We start from the raw sequence: 17,822 nt of genomic DNA, 5'->3' as shown, positions 1-17,822 counted from the left end.
TTAACCCCCGAACACCAGCAGAGAAACCTGAGCTCGGATAAGGGACGCTCGTTCTCCTATCCCTCCTGGAACGCTGCTACACCGCCGATAATTGTCCCCCGAACATTACAAACCAAGAGTGAGATCCGAGTCCCAAAATTTTGGGGCTCATAAACTAAGTGAACCCGCTTTAGAACGTGCAGGGGAAAATTCGGCGTATTGTCTTTTATGGTGGGGAAAAACTAACCCAAATACGGACAATTAGAAGCACTGTAGCGTTACCCAAAAACAAAACTAACCCATCACAAAATACGGTCAGTCCGGGCAGCTCGGTCAGTTGTTTCTCAATCTCTCGTTTTATTTCGTCTCTTCGGACTCTTGGCTCGTCATCGAAAACGCCCCCTCCGGAGATCTCTTGCACTCTTTTTATCTCCCCATCGCGATCGAATTTCTAATCCCAGATCTCGTTGGGCTTTGTAATTGTATATGTATTGAAGGTTTTGGTGATAATTTCGTAGAAATTGGTGGTCGGGTCTCGGCGAGAATTGAGGTTGGAATTTGCGAATTCCGAAGGAATGGTAGCAGATTCGTGCTCGTCCGACCAGGAGCAGGACGAGCCGGACGCCGTGTTCGTGGAGGTCGATCCCTCCGGTCGCTATGGCCGGGTAGGTTTAATTCAACCCTAAGCTCATCCAATCATTCACTTCACAAACTTATTCTTTTCTTGTTTCAATTTTCGGAATTTGGCGTCAGTTTTTCTCGGATGAATTTTTAGACCATGACCATAATTTGATACATTTTTTATGCATTTGTTACTGAATTCATGTAATCTGTGCTTGTGCTTACGACATTGCGGTCTAAACCGATTCTTTGGATGATTTTGCTTGAAATTTTTTTATCTTTGAACAAATTATGTTAGTCTAAATGGGGTTGTTTTTGTCATCTTGCAGTATCGTGAAATATTAGGAAAGGGTGCTTTCAAGACCGTGTATCCTCTTAATGCTATAATTTGTTCAAGATAGTCTTTATTTATTATTACTCTATGGATTTGGGTTTTGTACTGAATTTTTCGATTAGTTGGGATCCTTAATTTGGGGGATGATTTATCAGCTATAAAGCATTTGATGAATTGGAAGGCATAGAAGTTGCTTGGAATCAGGTGAAGGTGGCTGATGTGCTGCGGAATTCGGATGACCTGGAGCGCCTCTATTCTGAAGTCCACTTGCTTAAGACTCTGAAGCACAAGAATATAATCAAGTTTTACAACTCGTGGGTTGACACCAAGCATGACAATATCAACTTCATCACTGAAGTCTTCACATCCGGGACATTACACCAGTCAGTATTTTTGCACCTCCAATTCCGATGATAATTCATTCATTGTGAGGATTTCATTTGATCATGATTTCTTGTTGATTTATTTATTTGTTTAATAGGTATCGCAAGAAACACAAGCATGTAGATGTAAGAGCATTGAAAAATTGGTCTAGACAAATATTGAGTGGCCTTCTATACCTCCACAGTCATGACCCTCCAGTTATTCACAGGGACTTGAAATGTGACAATATATTTGTGAATGGAAACCAGGGTGAGGTGAAGATTGGTGACCTTGGATTGGCAGCCATTCTTCGACATGCTCATTCAGCTCACAGTGTTATTGGTGACTACTGCTTTTTGTAGTCTAGTTTGTAGATGATCCCGGAGGTTTTGATGGATTTCTCATATTTTTTATTTTGATTGTAGGTACGCCGGAGTTCATGGCTCCAGAGCTGTATGAGGAAGAATATAATGAGTTGGTTGACATTTATGCATTTGGCATGTGCTTACTGGAGCTGGTGACATTTGAGTACCCATATTCGGAATGTACCAATGCGGCACAAATATATAAGAAGGTGACATCGGTGAGATTTCTAAATCTAACATGTCTATACAGGATTATGGCTTTATTTATTTATTAGGTCTATAGCTTGCGTAATTTTGTGCCATTATGTTTGTCATCTTTTATCATTCTTTTGGATTAATATGTTGGAAAACTAACTACTTCAAGGCCTTGTCTCGTGTTCACGAACAAAACTGGGATTCATGTTTGTCCATCTTTGTGATGGTTGTCATTTATACTTGATTATCAAGACTCTAAGATACCTTTTTGAGGTTTATTTTTTTTTCCTTGTCAAAATTGTAGACTTAAATTGCGATAAGTTAATTTTTAATTTGAGCTATTTATTTTTATTAAATATGGTAAGGGGGCCATAAATTGTTCTCAAACATTGATTTTGATGGATATCGCACTGATCCATAAGCTAGCCTGTGACATAAGTCAAGGAAATCGCATCTCTCATCATTTGGGTCGAAGTAATTGTCCCTGAACATGCTGACTATGCTGTAGGCTGCTCATGGAAGATCGATTTTGTTGGCAGTTTTGCATTCTCAGAGTATGATAGTGGTGGATATATCTGTGTTTTGCTGAATGAGAAATGATGAATCATTTCCTCCGTTAATCCTCATACTCTGACAATTTGGGAAGCTATGTTATTTAGGGGCTGTTCAGTTGAATGTGAGTTTTATAAGACAATCATAAAACCTGATTTTCTGTGACAGGTCTTATAAGAAACTGGGGGAGACTTATTTTTCAGGAAGCTAGTTTTCAGATTTTATGACATGCTAGTTTTTACAAAGAGATCTTATGGAAAGCAGCCAAGCAAGTGATTTTGTAAAAATCATCTACTGCAGGTTTTTAATGAATCCATTTTAGTTAGAACAACCCTAAAATATCAAATGTGTAACTCTCAGGGATCAATTCTGAGGAGTGCTTGAGTTAGTTACATGCCTTATTTAGAAACGGCGATTAGACAAGTGGTTAACTTTGTGGCCTGTATCTTGGTGTGCATTGTAGTATGAGAGGATATCCGTGTTAGTTACATGCCTTATTTAGAAACGGCGATTAGACAAGTGGTTAACTTTGTGGCCTATATCTTGGTGTGCTGTAGTATGAGAGGATATCCGTGTATTCAAGGAGGAGAAGATTTTAAAGTAGGTGGCTTTTGTTTTGAGGGAGAGAAAAGTCAGAGGGGTGCCCAGGTTGTATTTGTTGATTAAAGGTAGGTAGATAAATATTTAAATGGTCTTTGCTTACTTGGTGCACTAATTACTTCTTTATTTTCTTTTTATTTATATTGTTTGGATGGTTGGTTGTGCTCATTGTATACCGTAATAATACATGCTTTTGGTGACAATAAAAACTTTCGTCAAATCATTTGTATAATTTTATGTCCTCAACAAATTTAATAACTTAAAGGAGATGTAATATATAAATTAAGAGTTTTTGGGCTGAAAGTTCTCTATTAAGTGATTTTTCATATTTAGTAGCTTCCCTGAACTAGAATCTGGCTCTCTCTCTCTCTATGTATCACTTTATGTCCTCAACAAGTTCTCTAATGCCTGTCCTTTCACTTCATCATCTTCTATCTCTTTCCTTTCTTTCCCTCTTATAGTTATTTCTTCTAATGTCTGAAAAACTAGACCTGAATAGTCAATTAAACCAGTTGAACTATCAACAAGCCAGGTCTGTGGTTTGGATATGCTAACAAACCTATGTTATATGAAAACTGGCAAGAATCTGTTGGTTCAATTGGGAGCCATTCAAACCATCCTAGTCTTTGATGAACCAGCCAGATTTCCCTTTTTCTCTTAAGAGGGGTTGGCTTTTACTGTAGTCGAGCAAAAGGGGTTAAAGCTTTCTTTTCTTCTTGCGAGAGTGTGGAAAGCGGCCATGTTTCCCTCCTTCCCTCACCAGCTCACCCAAGACTGTGATTCCTTGGCTTCCCAAAAAATTGTCTCTCTCCTTTCAATGTTCATATGCTCCATAATTGTCCTAATAGCAATGAATGAGAGGTGGATATGAGGATTAGTAGGGCTTGCGGTCTTTGGTGTTGACCATGGGTGGAGGAGATGGCACTAGGTTTTGTGGATGGGGCAAAGTAGTGGTCCAAGGAATAGAAGAGGGAAACCAATAGAATACCACCAAGGATTTTTTTTGATTATTTTTATATGCTTATTTTATCATTTCTATTTTATTATTTAGGAATTGGTGGAGAGATTGTGGGTTCACCACACTCCTAACCCATGATTCATGTTTCCCTTATTCTTATTCTCTAGGGTCCATGATAGGAGAAATTTTTGAGATTTTATCACTACCATTTGTCTTTAGGGTCCTTGCGGCATAAAAATTTGATATCTTCTCATATATTGTTGTTCTTATAATTAGTTGTTAATTTGGAATTGGATGTAGAGTTGGTGGTGATCAGACCTTATTATTACCTCTAGAATAGAAATTTTATCGATATTATTTATTTATATTTTAATGCTTTATTTATAGTTAATTAGTGATGAATATAATTTATCTCATAGTGATGTCACAATTCATTTTTTGGTTGATCCGATGATTGAACTAGTGACGCCATAACTTTTCTGGCAAAAGATCCATGTTGTTAAACATTGGTGTGTTGTCCCTGTCTACTTACCTTGCTTCTTTTACTTTATTTTGATATTCTTTCCTTTTCTCCTTTTTTTCTCTCTCGCTTCGTTCCTTTTCCTATTTTCTTTTTCTTATGTTTTACTTGCATCATTTTGCCTGTTCTTTAAAAAGCAACTAGTAAGAATCTTGTTTTACTTTAAAAAAAAAATGTATTGACTTTCCTTCTTCCCTTGCATTCATTTTCTGTCATTTATTTATTTACCTCTGATCCCTCTTCCTTCCCATTTCTCATGTCTCCTTACATTTTGAGAAATGGTCACAAAATATTATGAAGGCCATAATCTATCTTAATTGGTGCTTGGCCACCTAAGTGTCCTCAAGATTTGGTAGTCTCGTAACAAGCTTTTCAGTGCTAGATATATTGCGGAAGTGTGGGTGAGGCTTATATTTATCTTTTAGGATGGTTTGGATATTCGCTGGGCTCTAGAGATGTCAAATAGGCAGTTTATCAATTTTCCATCTCTTTGTATATAATAGCTTATTTATTTACAATGTTTAGATGACAAGGTTGCTTAATTCATGCATAGTTGTTTGTTTACTATATTGTATTGATTATCTGTCATTGGTAAAGTTGTTTGTTGCATCATCTTACTTGACTATTTTAGCCTTTTTCTCTTTTTGTTTCTGAATGATTGGTAAACCTTGTTGAAAAATTTTGTTATACTAGATACCATAATGTGATAATAAAGTAGGCCCTTAAATAAATGTATAAGTTGCACTGTAGTTTACCTTTTCTGGTTAAATTCTAACTCTTTAAATAGAATTTGCATTGTTTTGCTAAAGGCTTTGCATTCCCATGGCACCCCTTGTAATCTTAACGGCAGTAGTATCTTGCATGTGTAGTCAAATCCATGTGTGAGAGAGGAGAATAAAAAGAACTGAGGGGGGAGGGGAGGATGCCAATGGAGCGCTCGGGACTTGGGAACATGATCTGCAGTAACCATCAGTCCATACAGGCCAAACTGCCTCTTATCTGTAGATTCTCGGTATGGCTTTGTACTAAGTGTTGGTACGAATAACCGGACTACACTGGCACTATATCGGTTGGGACCGTTGGGTATTGGTAGATGTACTGAAACTAGTACAGCAAATCTTGCATAGGACCATGATAGCAAAAAGGAAGAAAAAGAAAAAGATCCAGATGAGTAAAAAGAAAAGGAAAAGGCTGGAAATGGGGGAAGTGGAAAAGATGATGAGTTTGAAAAACAAAAGCTGGAAATGGATGGGAGTTACTCGGGAGATCATATTTAGGAAAAAGGTAAAAAGAAAGTTTTATTATATAAAAAGGTAAAGAGTCTAGCTATAAAAGGGCAGCATAATTACTCAAGAAAGTTTTATTATATACACCTTCTCTAAAATAGTAGAGATTGTGTTTCTTTCCTTTGGAACATAATTTTTTCTTTTGTTCTTCTTCCCTTTCCTTTGTTTTGCCCAGGTGCAAAAATTACTTTTTTTTTTTCATTCTTGGTCCCTTCCCTTTTTGTTGCATGAATAGAAAAGTGCAAGCATATCCAATGTCAGCTGAAACTTCAGTTGTTGAAGTTGTTCTTTAATAGTAAATTTCCAACACAATTGTTCTCTTTTTAATGACCTAAATCTTCTCTCATTTACCGTGTCCTGGGTTGTGACCCTTGATTACATCAAACTTGATTTTTCCTTGACATTAATATTTTTGGGTTGTTTGATGGAGTGAATTTCTTTAAATATCTCTATTTAAGTGTTCTATAATCACCTTTTGCAATATCTTTATTTTGTCATCAACCTAGCTTCTGGAGTCTCTTTTTTGAATCTTGAAATCCTAGGTGCACTCAACAGTCTAATGGGAAACTTTTAATCTAGTAAAACCCTCCGTAGTTTTAGATTTCTATCGTAGTTCCAAAATGCATAGTTTGCTACCCTATAATTAGTCGTTTTTATTGTCAGGTTAACATTAACTCTAGAATTGTATGTTTACTTGACCAGGAAGGCCATCATATCAAATATTTCACTAAGATGATTAATGAGTTAAGAGCAGGAATTCTCAAGATGTGATCTATAGTTGTATGCATCAATACATAGTCCGAATGTTGGTGACAATTCCTCATAGAAGCTTCATCTTAAACTTGACCTGAGAAGCAATCATAGCATTTCTATGCCCAAGGAAGGTCAGCCTGTATGCAAAATATATCAAACCTAGGATGATAAATTTGTGCCAATTATCCCAAAGTTGATGATTTTATGACGTAGGGTGGGTGGATGCAAATAGCTCGCACATAATTCTTTTGAACTCTATATTTACTCCTATGTTTTGTCATATTATGTATTATATATTTGAATTTTGGAACATATGTCAAGGGTATCACCCCGAAACTTTCTCGTACATGAAGACTGTTGCTTTTTAATACCATGGATCAAGTGGTTCTCCATATTGATTTGTCTCTTATGATTAATACAGTGCCGATAGGTAATGGGCTGGCTATAGGGTACATATTTTCAACCACTATGGTTCACTATCTTCTTGTTTCAATTTCTATCACTTCGATTTCACATAGCAAATAGTATAGTTTGACCGTAGCAGGACTGGTCTATATGCCTTTTCTTTTCAAACTGGACCTAAATGTTTTGGAAAAGCTCACTTCTATTTGGATTGATATAACTGTTCTTCTTCATAAACATTTTCTTCGGGTATCTAAAGGCCTGATTTTCTGGGCTGGACAAGGTAAGGACAGAAAATGGTTTATACCACTTCAAATCAAAGGCCGAATATCAAGGCAACCCATATTTTCTTCTTTTCAAGGTTTACCTTAGGGCTCGTTTGGTTCGCGGGAAGTATTTTCCCTCCTAGGAATATGATTCCTGGGAATCAGATTCCTAGGAAGAGGATACCTAGGAGAGTACTTTTGGCATGTTTGGTTAACCATGGGAAAGTGACAAATTTTCAAAGTGCTTATGTTTGGTTGACCATCCACTTTCCTAGGAAAGTTATGTATAATTCCTATTATGCCCTTAATAAAAATTAGGTCTTTAATGCCTCTTTAATGCTTCTTTAATGCTGAAGGGTCTTTTTGGGAAAAAATAAAAAAGGAGTGATTCCCACCTCATGGGAAAGTAACTTTCCCATGTTTCTCATGGGAAAGACTTTCCCATGAAATGTGGGAATCATATTCCCATGGGAATACAACTTTCTCATCTCTCTCCTTTGAAAACTCCAACCAAACAAGAGGCATTTCATTACTTTCCCATTGACCACACTTTCCCCCCTCCTTTTCCTGCGAACCAAACGAGCCCTTAAAGTAATCATATTTTTCTTGCTTTATACTAGAACTGAGACATGCAAAGCTCAGAATTGATGTGTTTCATGTATGAAGGAATTGTATGATTCATATTACTTTTATTTTTATTTTTCTTGCAGCTATATGTCTACAATAGTACTCAGCATGAATCTTAAGCTTTCTAACTGGTCTGTGGCTCAATGAATTCTTCATCATGTGCATATTCACAAGCTAAATTTTTACTCAAACTAATTGATTTACATATATATTTGTAACCTTTATTTTTCCTTTTTCTTATTTGACTTTCTGCACAAATCTTAACCTGCTTCTTACAGTATTCCATTTATGGTCCTTGTGGCACATGAGCACTCTTCATTGGTTGTCATTTACTTCCTTTTTGGGATATAAATCTTTTTCTAGAATCAATAATCAAGGATGTGCACTGCATTCGGAAGAAAAAGCATGTTATTTATACATCATAAGTTCTTTGATATCGGTTATTTTTGAAGTATCTTGGTCAAAAATGGTGTTCCATAATAATTTTTTTTAAATTTTTTTTGTTGCACATATACTCCATAACATGAATCAAGAATCCTACTTTTTCTTGGGACTTTTTCTATTGAAATTCTTCTAGAAAGAAGATTATATGACTATTATCACTTCCTCAACTAAACCTTTTTGATGTTTAATTATCCTCCTTTTCTCATTTTTCTTTTAGCTTATCTTATTCTCTTCAGACATACGAATGTAAAAGTATAAGAGCATGAATAGCTAGTAACTCATCACTTGCAACCATTTAAAGCCAAAATAGCCAAGTTGACGATAATGGGGATAATACTAAATCAAACTACAAAACTATTTTACCCATCTTTCTGGCTGGTTGATGCACCTTTGACTTGTTCTTCCCATGGGCCAGCCATTTTCTGGATATAAACCAACTGGATATGGACTGGTTAGGTTTCGTTTCCTGTAAATTGTCTAGCATGGACTATAAGTTTTTTAATGGTTATGATAGTTGGGGGCAGCAACATGGTTCATTTCACATGTCTCCTTGATTCCAAAGGTTTGAAAATTTGGTTTTGGTTTTGGACAGCTCCATGGAGTTTAAGTTCATGCTGTGTCAACGATGCTAGAATTTTTGCTTCAAGTTTTGGAGTTTTGGTCCAAAAATCAAGAAAATTAAAAAAAAAATTTGAAGAAAGACAAAGGAATCGACAAAAGTTGTCATTTTATTTTCTAAGGTTCTCTACCTATCTAATTCGACAATTTTGAGCTGAAAGCAGTATCACATTGTAGTGAAATTCAACCATATTGAATTTGGGCATTTCTTTCTCATATTTTAAGATTAAGTGGCATATTTATTTTATATAAAAAAGATCTTATTCTTATAAAATGTCTTCTAGTTATTCAAGTTCATTGTTATACAGTACTATACTAAAGGCGATTTAGGAGTTTTTGGTCAATCAATCATCATGTTTATTATCTATTTCCCACGTTTAGCTTAAGAAAAAGAAATTGGCCCTATATGGCAATAAATACCAAAAGAAAATTGACAGGGCATTTATAATTAGTTTTAGTAAGTTTTGGCCAAACCGGCAAACCACCAAAATTAGTTAATATTAGCTAAAACTGATTGAAATCTAAGAGTATGAGCTACTTTTGGTTCAATCTTAGTCGAAAATTAATCCTTGCTCCATATCAAGGACTAAGAAAATTGGCCAGTTTGGTATGTATAGCTCAGTATAGTATGTACTAGGGGTCTTAGGTAGGGCTAGTAATGGGCCTGGTTTGGGCTAGCTTTGGATTGGGCCTTGGGCGAGGCCCGAGATTGTTTGGATCAGGTTTGGTCCTAAAAGTAGGGCTTAGAAAAATTTTGGGCCAAGCTCGAGCCTGGCTCAAAGCCCGAGCCCAACTTCTAGCCCGAAGTCGAGGACTTGAACCTAATGCAATGTTGGCTTGAATTCATTACTAAGATTTTTTGTCAGAGTCTTTCGAGCTGAGTTGAGCATTATGGGCCAATTGGGATAAGAATCACATTAGTTGGGCCAATCCAAGCTGGGCCCAGCCTTTCAGCCCATACGAGTTTATTCGGGTTGGGCCGAGGCTGGACATGGACCGAATATTGGAAAAAATATTTCGGGCCTAAGCCCTACTAGAAGCTTTAAAAAATTTTGGGGCCAGTCTCAAGCAGCGGTGGCCTAGTTTGGCCTGGCATGTTTCTGGCCCTAGTCTCAGGTTGGGCTAATACCACAAAATATCTTGAATTGATATCAAATCAAATAGTTTGGTATAGATCAAGGTTGGGTTTACCCTGTGCCAAGGCCAAACCAATGACCAGATTGAGTATTGCTTGCTATCGCTTGGGAGTGTTTTTTAGTGTGGAAAAAAGGAATGTTCTCCACTTCTTGTTGGTGGAAACATGTAAGGGAGATCCTAGGGGCATCCTATGCCAACCTTGGATTTTTGAGTTTTAGGGTTAGAACATCAATGATATTGTTTGAACTTTAGTTGAATGGACATAAAGAAACAGTTCAAGTTGTAAAGCATGTAAACTTGAGGAATTTAATTAAAAATTAGTAGAAATTAGCCTCTTGTCATGTGTCTTGGTCAATACAAAATAGAATTGCATGCTACTCCTAGGATTCTTATAGATTATTTTACGTGAACGAGGATAAAATTGAAAGATTTACTATATTTCCATGTAATGCTATTTTTATAAAGTGGCTTTTTAAAAACCTTGATGCTATTCCTAATTGCTTAGTATTTTAACAAATATGATGTCGTGTAATTTACTTTTGATTCTAAGTTATATAGTTTATGCAAGGTTTGCGGTACCGATCAATACCGATGCATACCGTCCATATTACTATACCGGTACTGAAGTATGCAGTATGGAGGACGTATCGACACTCGGTATGCCGAACTGGCTCTTGTACCTGACGTACCAACACTATAATAGGATGATACGGACATGGGTTCTAATATCGAGATGGAGAACCTTGATTTCATGCGTTGAATAGGCTTTTCGTTGACTTCTGCATCAAAGAAGACAATGCCGATGGTACTTGTATCAATACTCCTACCATATTTTTTGCAAAATTGTACCACTAAGACAAGAAAGCATGATATAAAGGCTACAAACAGATTCATAGACCAAAAAATTAATTCTATACCAAGGGTGTCTAGGGTGTATCTATATATACTCATCAATGCCCTCTGTTGCAGGGTCGGCGGAACCGTTCCGAACCATCCGGTTCGAGGCATCTTGAGCTGTACTGGTGGCGGACCGGGACGGTTTTGGCAACGAAATCGAGACGCCGCCACCAGAGGGGGAGAAGGAGAAGGAAAGAGAAGAAAAGAGAGAGCGAGTGGGAGGGAGAGGGAGAGAGGCCGGAGCTCGGGCAAGAGATGGGGGCCACGACCGGGTCCTCTGTTTCGTTTGAAACATAGGTTCGGCCGCTAAAAAAATTTGCAATTTTTAAGTAAAGTTGGCAAGTCGATTTGCTGACTTCACTTGAAAATCACGAAATTTTGAACAAAACAGGGGACCCAGCGACCTTCGCCACCTGCTTGGGCGCCGGCCTCCTTCTCTCTCTCCCTTCTCTCTCTCTCTCTCCTCTCTCTCACGATCTGCGTTCACCCACTCTTGTGTTGGTATAGACCCAGCCCGGCATGACATGGGCCTGTACCGAGTCGTATCGCCGGGCAACTAGTACGGTGCTTAGTATTGACACAGTAGACTGTGCTCTGTTGGCATGATCCTTGATTTGGCATGTGCTATATCCATACTTCAGTGCTATGAGTTCGATTCTGGATATCTCAAATAATTAGAATTTAACTTGTTGAACGATTAAATTTTATATCATGACCTTTTTGGAGCCTAACATATTTCCTATAAATCTAATGCATCAAATTGTTCAAAAGATATTCTTCATCTTTCTTTGGAGATTATGCTACCATTAGTGAATCCTATGAGTTCAAGTTGCTTCAATGTATTAAAAAGAGGCAGGCACGTAGTATCTAGAGGTTTCATAACAAATAATGAATAGCAGATACTATAGCAGGTGCTATGTACCCAAAATAGGATGCAAAAGTATATAAATATTTTTTCTTGCTATATATCAAATATCACATATTTGCACCAATTCATCTAAAAATAAAAGAATCAAGAAAAAATGTAAAATATTATCCACCTAACATCATAATATCATGTCAACATCCATATAATGTAAAGTTTCACAATATAATGAGAAATCATCATCTGCTAAACTTAATAACACCACTCATAAGATAAAAAAATTGATACAAAATAGGAATTGTAAATAGATAAATATATAGTTGCTTTTCTTAGATTGCCTCACTAAGCTCCAAGTTGAAGAGCTTTGCTTCCATACTCTAGATATGTTACAACCCTCAGTGAGAGCTAGTTTAGTATTTTATTTTCACCTAGCTTTTAGCCCTTATGCTTCCTCATTCTATACGTTAATAATGCATTCACTATAAATTCTATATTTATTTTAAGGAGGCTTGCCAGGAGCGACTAAACATTCATGGACAATTTTAATGACCTGATGTTGTTACTAGCTCAAATTATAAATGAAAGCATGTATGGAAATGATGGTGATGGGGAAGCCTGTCTACCAATATGAATTCACACTTCGTCTGATAGATCTTGTAATTTGTGGATACTGTCACATGCATTATTCCTTCTAGATCCACTCATTAAGTCTCTCTTGTCTATTTCTTGCCGTGGATCCGTTACCCCTGCTTCATATCTTAGAGGACTATTGACCCTCTCATATTTATTTTCTTAATATACCCGTAAGTACCTAGGTTAAAAGATTGATAGGTCTTGTGAACTAGAGTACTGTCACCTTAAACATCTTCATGCTCATTCCCTTATGTCTGTTGCATCTTCATCCGAGTTTGACTTGTATGCCTCCATCACACCTACTTCAAATACAGATGCATTTATACTAGTGTTGAGCATTGTAGAAATGACCAAAAATAAAAATCCAATGTTTACATATTTTTGATATATCTGTCATTTATTCTAAAATGGGTAATTCAAATTTTATTTGGTTTCTTTAGAATATCCAAGCCTGCTGAGTATTCATTCATGTTTTTTAAGATGTGAGAAGCATGGTTACTGATGAAGATGCTGAATTATATTGTTCACTGTGTTTTTTCACCCAACTACATCATATTCTCCATTTCAAATGTAGTTCATGTATAAGATAATCTAAGAAAACTCCAAAGCATTTAATTTTCATTTTTATGAACTTCAAATTATTAAACCTCGTTGACAATCTAAATTTTCAGTCTAGATGGTTTTTCATATATTCTCTATTGAAGTGTTTGAGTTCATAAGTGAGTAGATATATGTCTTGTTTTTTTTTTTTTGTGTGTGTGTGTATCTGCATACATACATATAAAGGTGTGGATAATTAAGTTGGGCGGCTAACCATATGTTTTGATATAGGGAATAACTAGAGGATGCAACTGTCTGTGTATGTGTGTGTGCATGGACACTAGGATGTCTGTATGCTTACGTGTGTCTTGGTGGTCCACACTTATCTTTAGACCTTCAGTGATAGAGCTAAGGACTTTTTGGCTGTTCATTTGCATTTAGCATTCATGCCTGCATTGGCTTTCAGTTTTGGTGCATGCATCTTGCCAAATACTCTAGAGGGATACCACCTTGTGAGCACAAATCTTAACGACATCAATGGCTAGAAAGTTGTTGATTCCACTACCAAATATTTAACAATAGATGTATAGTTTAAAACATTCTCTTTCTCTCTCTCTCTCCTGGTGTGACTGTGTTTGTGCATGCGAACATTGCATTTCGTTTGCCAGATCTGTCTGCATACTCTTGCATCTATAAATATGAGTTAACTCATAACCTGTATAACAAAGACATTGTTCCTCTTTTTTTTTCTCTCTTATCAGCTGAGTTTTTTCATGTAATCTCTCAAAGTTTGTTAATTTGCAAAACCATTTGTTGGATATTAATCACAACTAAAGCCTCTATTTGACATGCGCATAAACATTTGTGTTATATACTATCTAGACTTTTACTGGAGTTTCATATTGGTTCAGGAAAGAGTTCTTAAGCAACATGCATACTTATTTTGTTGGTCAACATATAGACACTCAAAAAAATACAATAATAAATGAAAATGCTGTCATATCTGTTATAGGCTAGTGCTTTTAGCTTTCCTCTTACTTTGGTAGTCAAATATTTTTTGAGTCAAAAATATTTTTCATGAAGTTATCCAATGTGCCTTTTAAGCCCATTTTGGTGAGGCCGTTTGTAGATGAGTCCCATCTCTTGCAAGGTCCTTATTTTGTAAGTCTGAGAACTATTAAGTTTTATCTTTTAATGATATAGAAGGTTCACATCCAATAAGATCTTTATCTATCTGTAATATAGTAGAACCTGATCATTTTCAGCCCATTAACAATCTTTAGAGCATATTTTCCCTCTCAACAATTAAACTTTCTTGAATCTCATATCTATTTGCAAAGATTTGTTTAATCCTATGAAATATTTTTCTATTTACATTATGCAGTTTCCATATTAGCAATTGGTGTGCATGAATTGAGGAAGATCTAGCTTTGGTGATTGATTGGATTCAGCATGGTAGATGCTCATTCAATCATCTATATTGATAGCAAAACTCGTTGGACTATTCTCAGTTGTGTTACTTGTATACAGCATCCTATTTTCCATAATTAAAAAAGCACTCTAGTTACTTTTAAGATACAGTCAAGATACATCCCCAATATCTCCAAATATGAAGGGGAGGGTGTTTGCTTTCTTTTTAATGTTGAATGGTCTATCAATTTTATAGTCTATGATGTTAATATGAAATTGTGGAGTATGGATTCTGGCCTATGGATTTAAATGGTGAGGTCTTCCCGGAAAAGTTGATGCTATTGTATAAAGTGTGGGCTATGTAATTTCGATGACCTGCTTTGCTTTATAGATGCTTTTTTTTGTACATGCATATGTATATATTTGTATATGTATGCATATCTGTATGTTTCATGCATGCATATAACCATTAACGTATTCTAGTTGTATCATATCCCTACTTTTTAAGGTTTGCTGGACTGGCTTATCTTTATGTTGTCGTGTTTGTATGCCATATCGTGTCCATGTTTCATATCCACTCATCATAGACTGGTGTTTTTAGAACAGTGAATTTCCCACTTATCTGGTTCTCACTCTTTTATTTTTTGTTGTGTAGGGAGTCAAGCCTGCATCATTGGCAAAGGTGAAGGACCCTACAATTAAACAATTTATAGAAAAATGCATTGCCAGTGCTTCTGAACGATCGCCTGCTAGAGAATTACTAATGGATCCTTTTCTGCTATCGGATGGTGAGAATGAAAGCATAAGCTATCATCTGCAGCATGTTTCCAGTCATGCACGTAAAATAAATTAAAACAAACTACCTTCGCAAAGGGCCTAGCTTTTGGTATTGGTGTTTGTCATATAGATGTTCTGAGATTTGTTTCGTGTTTTTTCTTTTCATAATATTAGATTGCAAATGCAGATAATGTTACCAGTTACGCATGTGCAAAAGAGCCGTCAATTACTGGCCGAGATTTCACAGTGGAGGGTCAACGCAAAGACATAAAGACGATATTTCTAAAGCTACGAATTGCAGATTCAACAGGTTCATCAAATTGTTTATTTTAGTCCTTAGTTGTACATGTGGCTTTTGTATTTTCCTCATAATATCATTCATAGTACTGCCCCTAATTTCTTTCTGCAGGTCAAGTTCGTAACATCCACTTCCCATTTGATATTGAAGAAGACACATCAATCAGTGTTGCCACTGAAATGGTTGCTGAACTAGACCTTACAGATCAAGATGTTACGACCATTGCTGCAATGATAGATGCAGAAATATCGGCCCATGTTCCAGGATGGATGGCAGGTGAAGCTCTTGATGGTCATGTCAACGAGTTAGCTTCGGATAGCCATGACTCTGAAGGTGAAGATGTACATTCTCCTTTGCCCAACGAATCAGATAATCCTCTAGTTCTAGAACAGCTACCTTCTGGTCGGAAGTACTGGTGTTCTCCTAGGAGAACTGGTGAGGAGTCTCCACCATGGCCTACACAGTCAAATGTATCTGCTGAATTGAATTCGCATGCAAGTGATGATGTACCTGTGGAGGTTTGTGAAGGGAAAGATGTTAGCTTAAATAATAATGACCAGAGGGAATATCACTCTAATGGAAGCACTTCATCTAACCAGCAGAAAGATTCCCCCCATTCTAATGGCAGTGGCAAAGACAATTTGGAAATTGATTCTCCATCAGCTTCTCCTGATCTACCAAACCCATCCCCAGCTGATATGGTTAATCAAGATAATGAAGTAGTTTCTTTATGCCACTTGTGTTACAATCAACATGGAGCCACTGATGAGCAGTGTGGGATTGATGATGAACAGTTGCCTCCTGATACATTATTGGAGAGTGAATCTGAGGATGTGAGATCTGTTGTTCAGAAGTTAGAGAATTTGTTGGTCCAGCAGCAGAAAGAAATTGATGAATTAAAAAAGAAGCATGAGATGGCTATAGCAGATGTTTTAAAAGGACTGCCTCCTCATCTTTGTACTAGGATATTAGATAAATTTGACTTGAAAATTAATAATAATAAGGTCCATTGTTAGGTGGAATTCAGTGTGGGATATTCCTTGGCTGTTGTTCCTTCTAGCCAGCAGTCAATTGTCATGTTGTATGGCTGGCTCTACTTTGGATGGTGTTTTGGGATGACCTTACATTGTATAAGGCACCATTTTTAGAAGATGATGGCCCCTAATTCTGCGGGTGGATGAGTAGGCTTTCAGAGGCAAGTCAAATGTGCTGATCCTGCATTGTAGTTTTTTTTAAGATGCGGCTTTTTTGGAATCTTGTGAGAACTTAGATAAGTTGGAATATTAGAAAGGCTCTCCTATTAAAAAAATGCAGTATAGCATCTTTTTCACTTGATATCATAGAACCATACCATGGTTTCTGCATATCCAGATCGACTTCGATGCTGCCGCTGCTCAAGATGCTTTTCTAAGCAAAAGTTCATGTGGACTGTGGCTCGAGCGAAAAATTGTTTCGCAAAAGCAAATTTGAGCAACTTGCGTTCATTGTTGAATGTAGCCCATAAATTATTGGAATTCTTATTGTATATATTTACAGAATCTGCATTTCATATGTGGTAATGTCATGACTTTGGTCATGATTTCCCTGTAATTTCTAGTGTTTCATGAATGGATTATAGTGTTTTACGTATGGAAGTTGACTTTAATCTATTCTATCTTATTTTTTGGATTACTACCAACTGCTCGTACTATCATTGGCATGAAAAATATTTTTTGGAGTTAGTGAGTTTTTGAGAATCTAGTGGCTGTCTATGACTTGAAAGTTGGAGATTGCAGAGGTGTTTGGAAAATATATTTACAAAACTAATGAGCATTTGGAGCTTAATAATATGCATATGACTGAAATTATTATTTTGGAATTGACGTGGGTACTAATCAAGGGTTACTCTCTAATCTAACTATGATTTAGGCCTGGACAATGAGACTAATCGTTGGCACATATATATTTCAAAACTAGTTTCTCCCAGTCCTCCATCACATGGCTAAATACGACTCAAGCCTATACGACAAGACCAAATTTGAAATGGGTCTTGTCATGGGAGGGTCTAATTGGCCATAGTCATAAAGACTAAAAGAGGATTGTGTCTGCAAATATTTTGTGAAAATTACATGAAATTGTGGATTCTCAATATATAATAAATCAAGATTTTTTACTAGTATTTTGAAAGATTAACTGCTTAAATTGTTGAATATTTATAAGCCAAACATGTAACTTTTTCATGAATTTGAAAATTACTTTCTTTACAAATTCATAGTGATGTCTTCATTTATCTAAGTATTTTCTATTATCATATGCTTGATTGAACTAGTGATGTTGGTAGTATTTTATTCGGTGTTAGCTCATTACTTCATTTTTCTTATCATATATTAGATGGTGAAGAGT

The 17,822-nt window shown here is 36.4% G+C and overlaps 1 protein-coding gene across 2 annotated transcripts; it reads left to right on the top strand.

The window, feature by feature from the left end:
- Positions 1 to 332: 332 nt before the first annotated feature.
- Positions 333 to 17,087, top strand: LOC103717556 (probable serine/threonine-protein kinase WNK3). Of its 2 annotated transcripts, XM_008805990.4 has the most exons (8): positions 333 to 644; positions 930 to 967; positions 1,090 to 1,317; positions 1,416 to 1,639; positions 1,723 to 1,880; positions 15,021 to 15,153; positions 15,330 to 15,452; positions 15,552 to 17,087. In XM_008805990.4, exons 1-8 carry the CDS (start codon positions 555 to 557, stop codon positions 16,454 to 16,456), a joined length of 1,899 nt encoding a protein of 632 aa, XP_008804212.2. In that variant the 5' UTR covers positions 333 to 554; the 3' UTR covers positions 16,457 to 17,087. The 2 variants fall into 2 exon arrangements, with proteins under 2 accessions (XP_008804212.2, XP_008804213.2); XM_008805991.4 differs by lacking the exon at positions 930 to 967 and having other exon boundaries at positions 334 to 644.
- The last annotated feature ends 735 nt before the right edge of the window (positions 17,088 to 17,822 follow it).

Source organism: Phoenix dactylifera, chromosome 14, assembly GCF_009389715.1.
Source record: "Phoenix dactylifera cultivar Barhee BC4 chromosome 14, palm_55x_up_171113_PBpolish2nd_filt_p, whole genome shotgun sequence".
Lineage (NCBI taxonomy): Eukaryota > Viridiplantae > Streptophyta > Magnoliopsida > Arecales > Arecaceae > Phoenix > Phoenix dactylifera.
The sequence above is the reverse complement of the archived record's forward strand: the minus strand, read 5'-3'. Positions and strand labels throughout refer to the sequence as shown.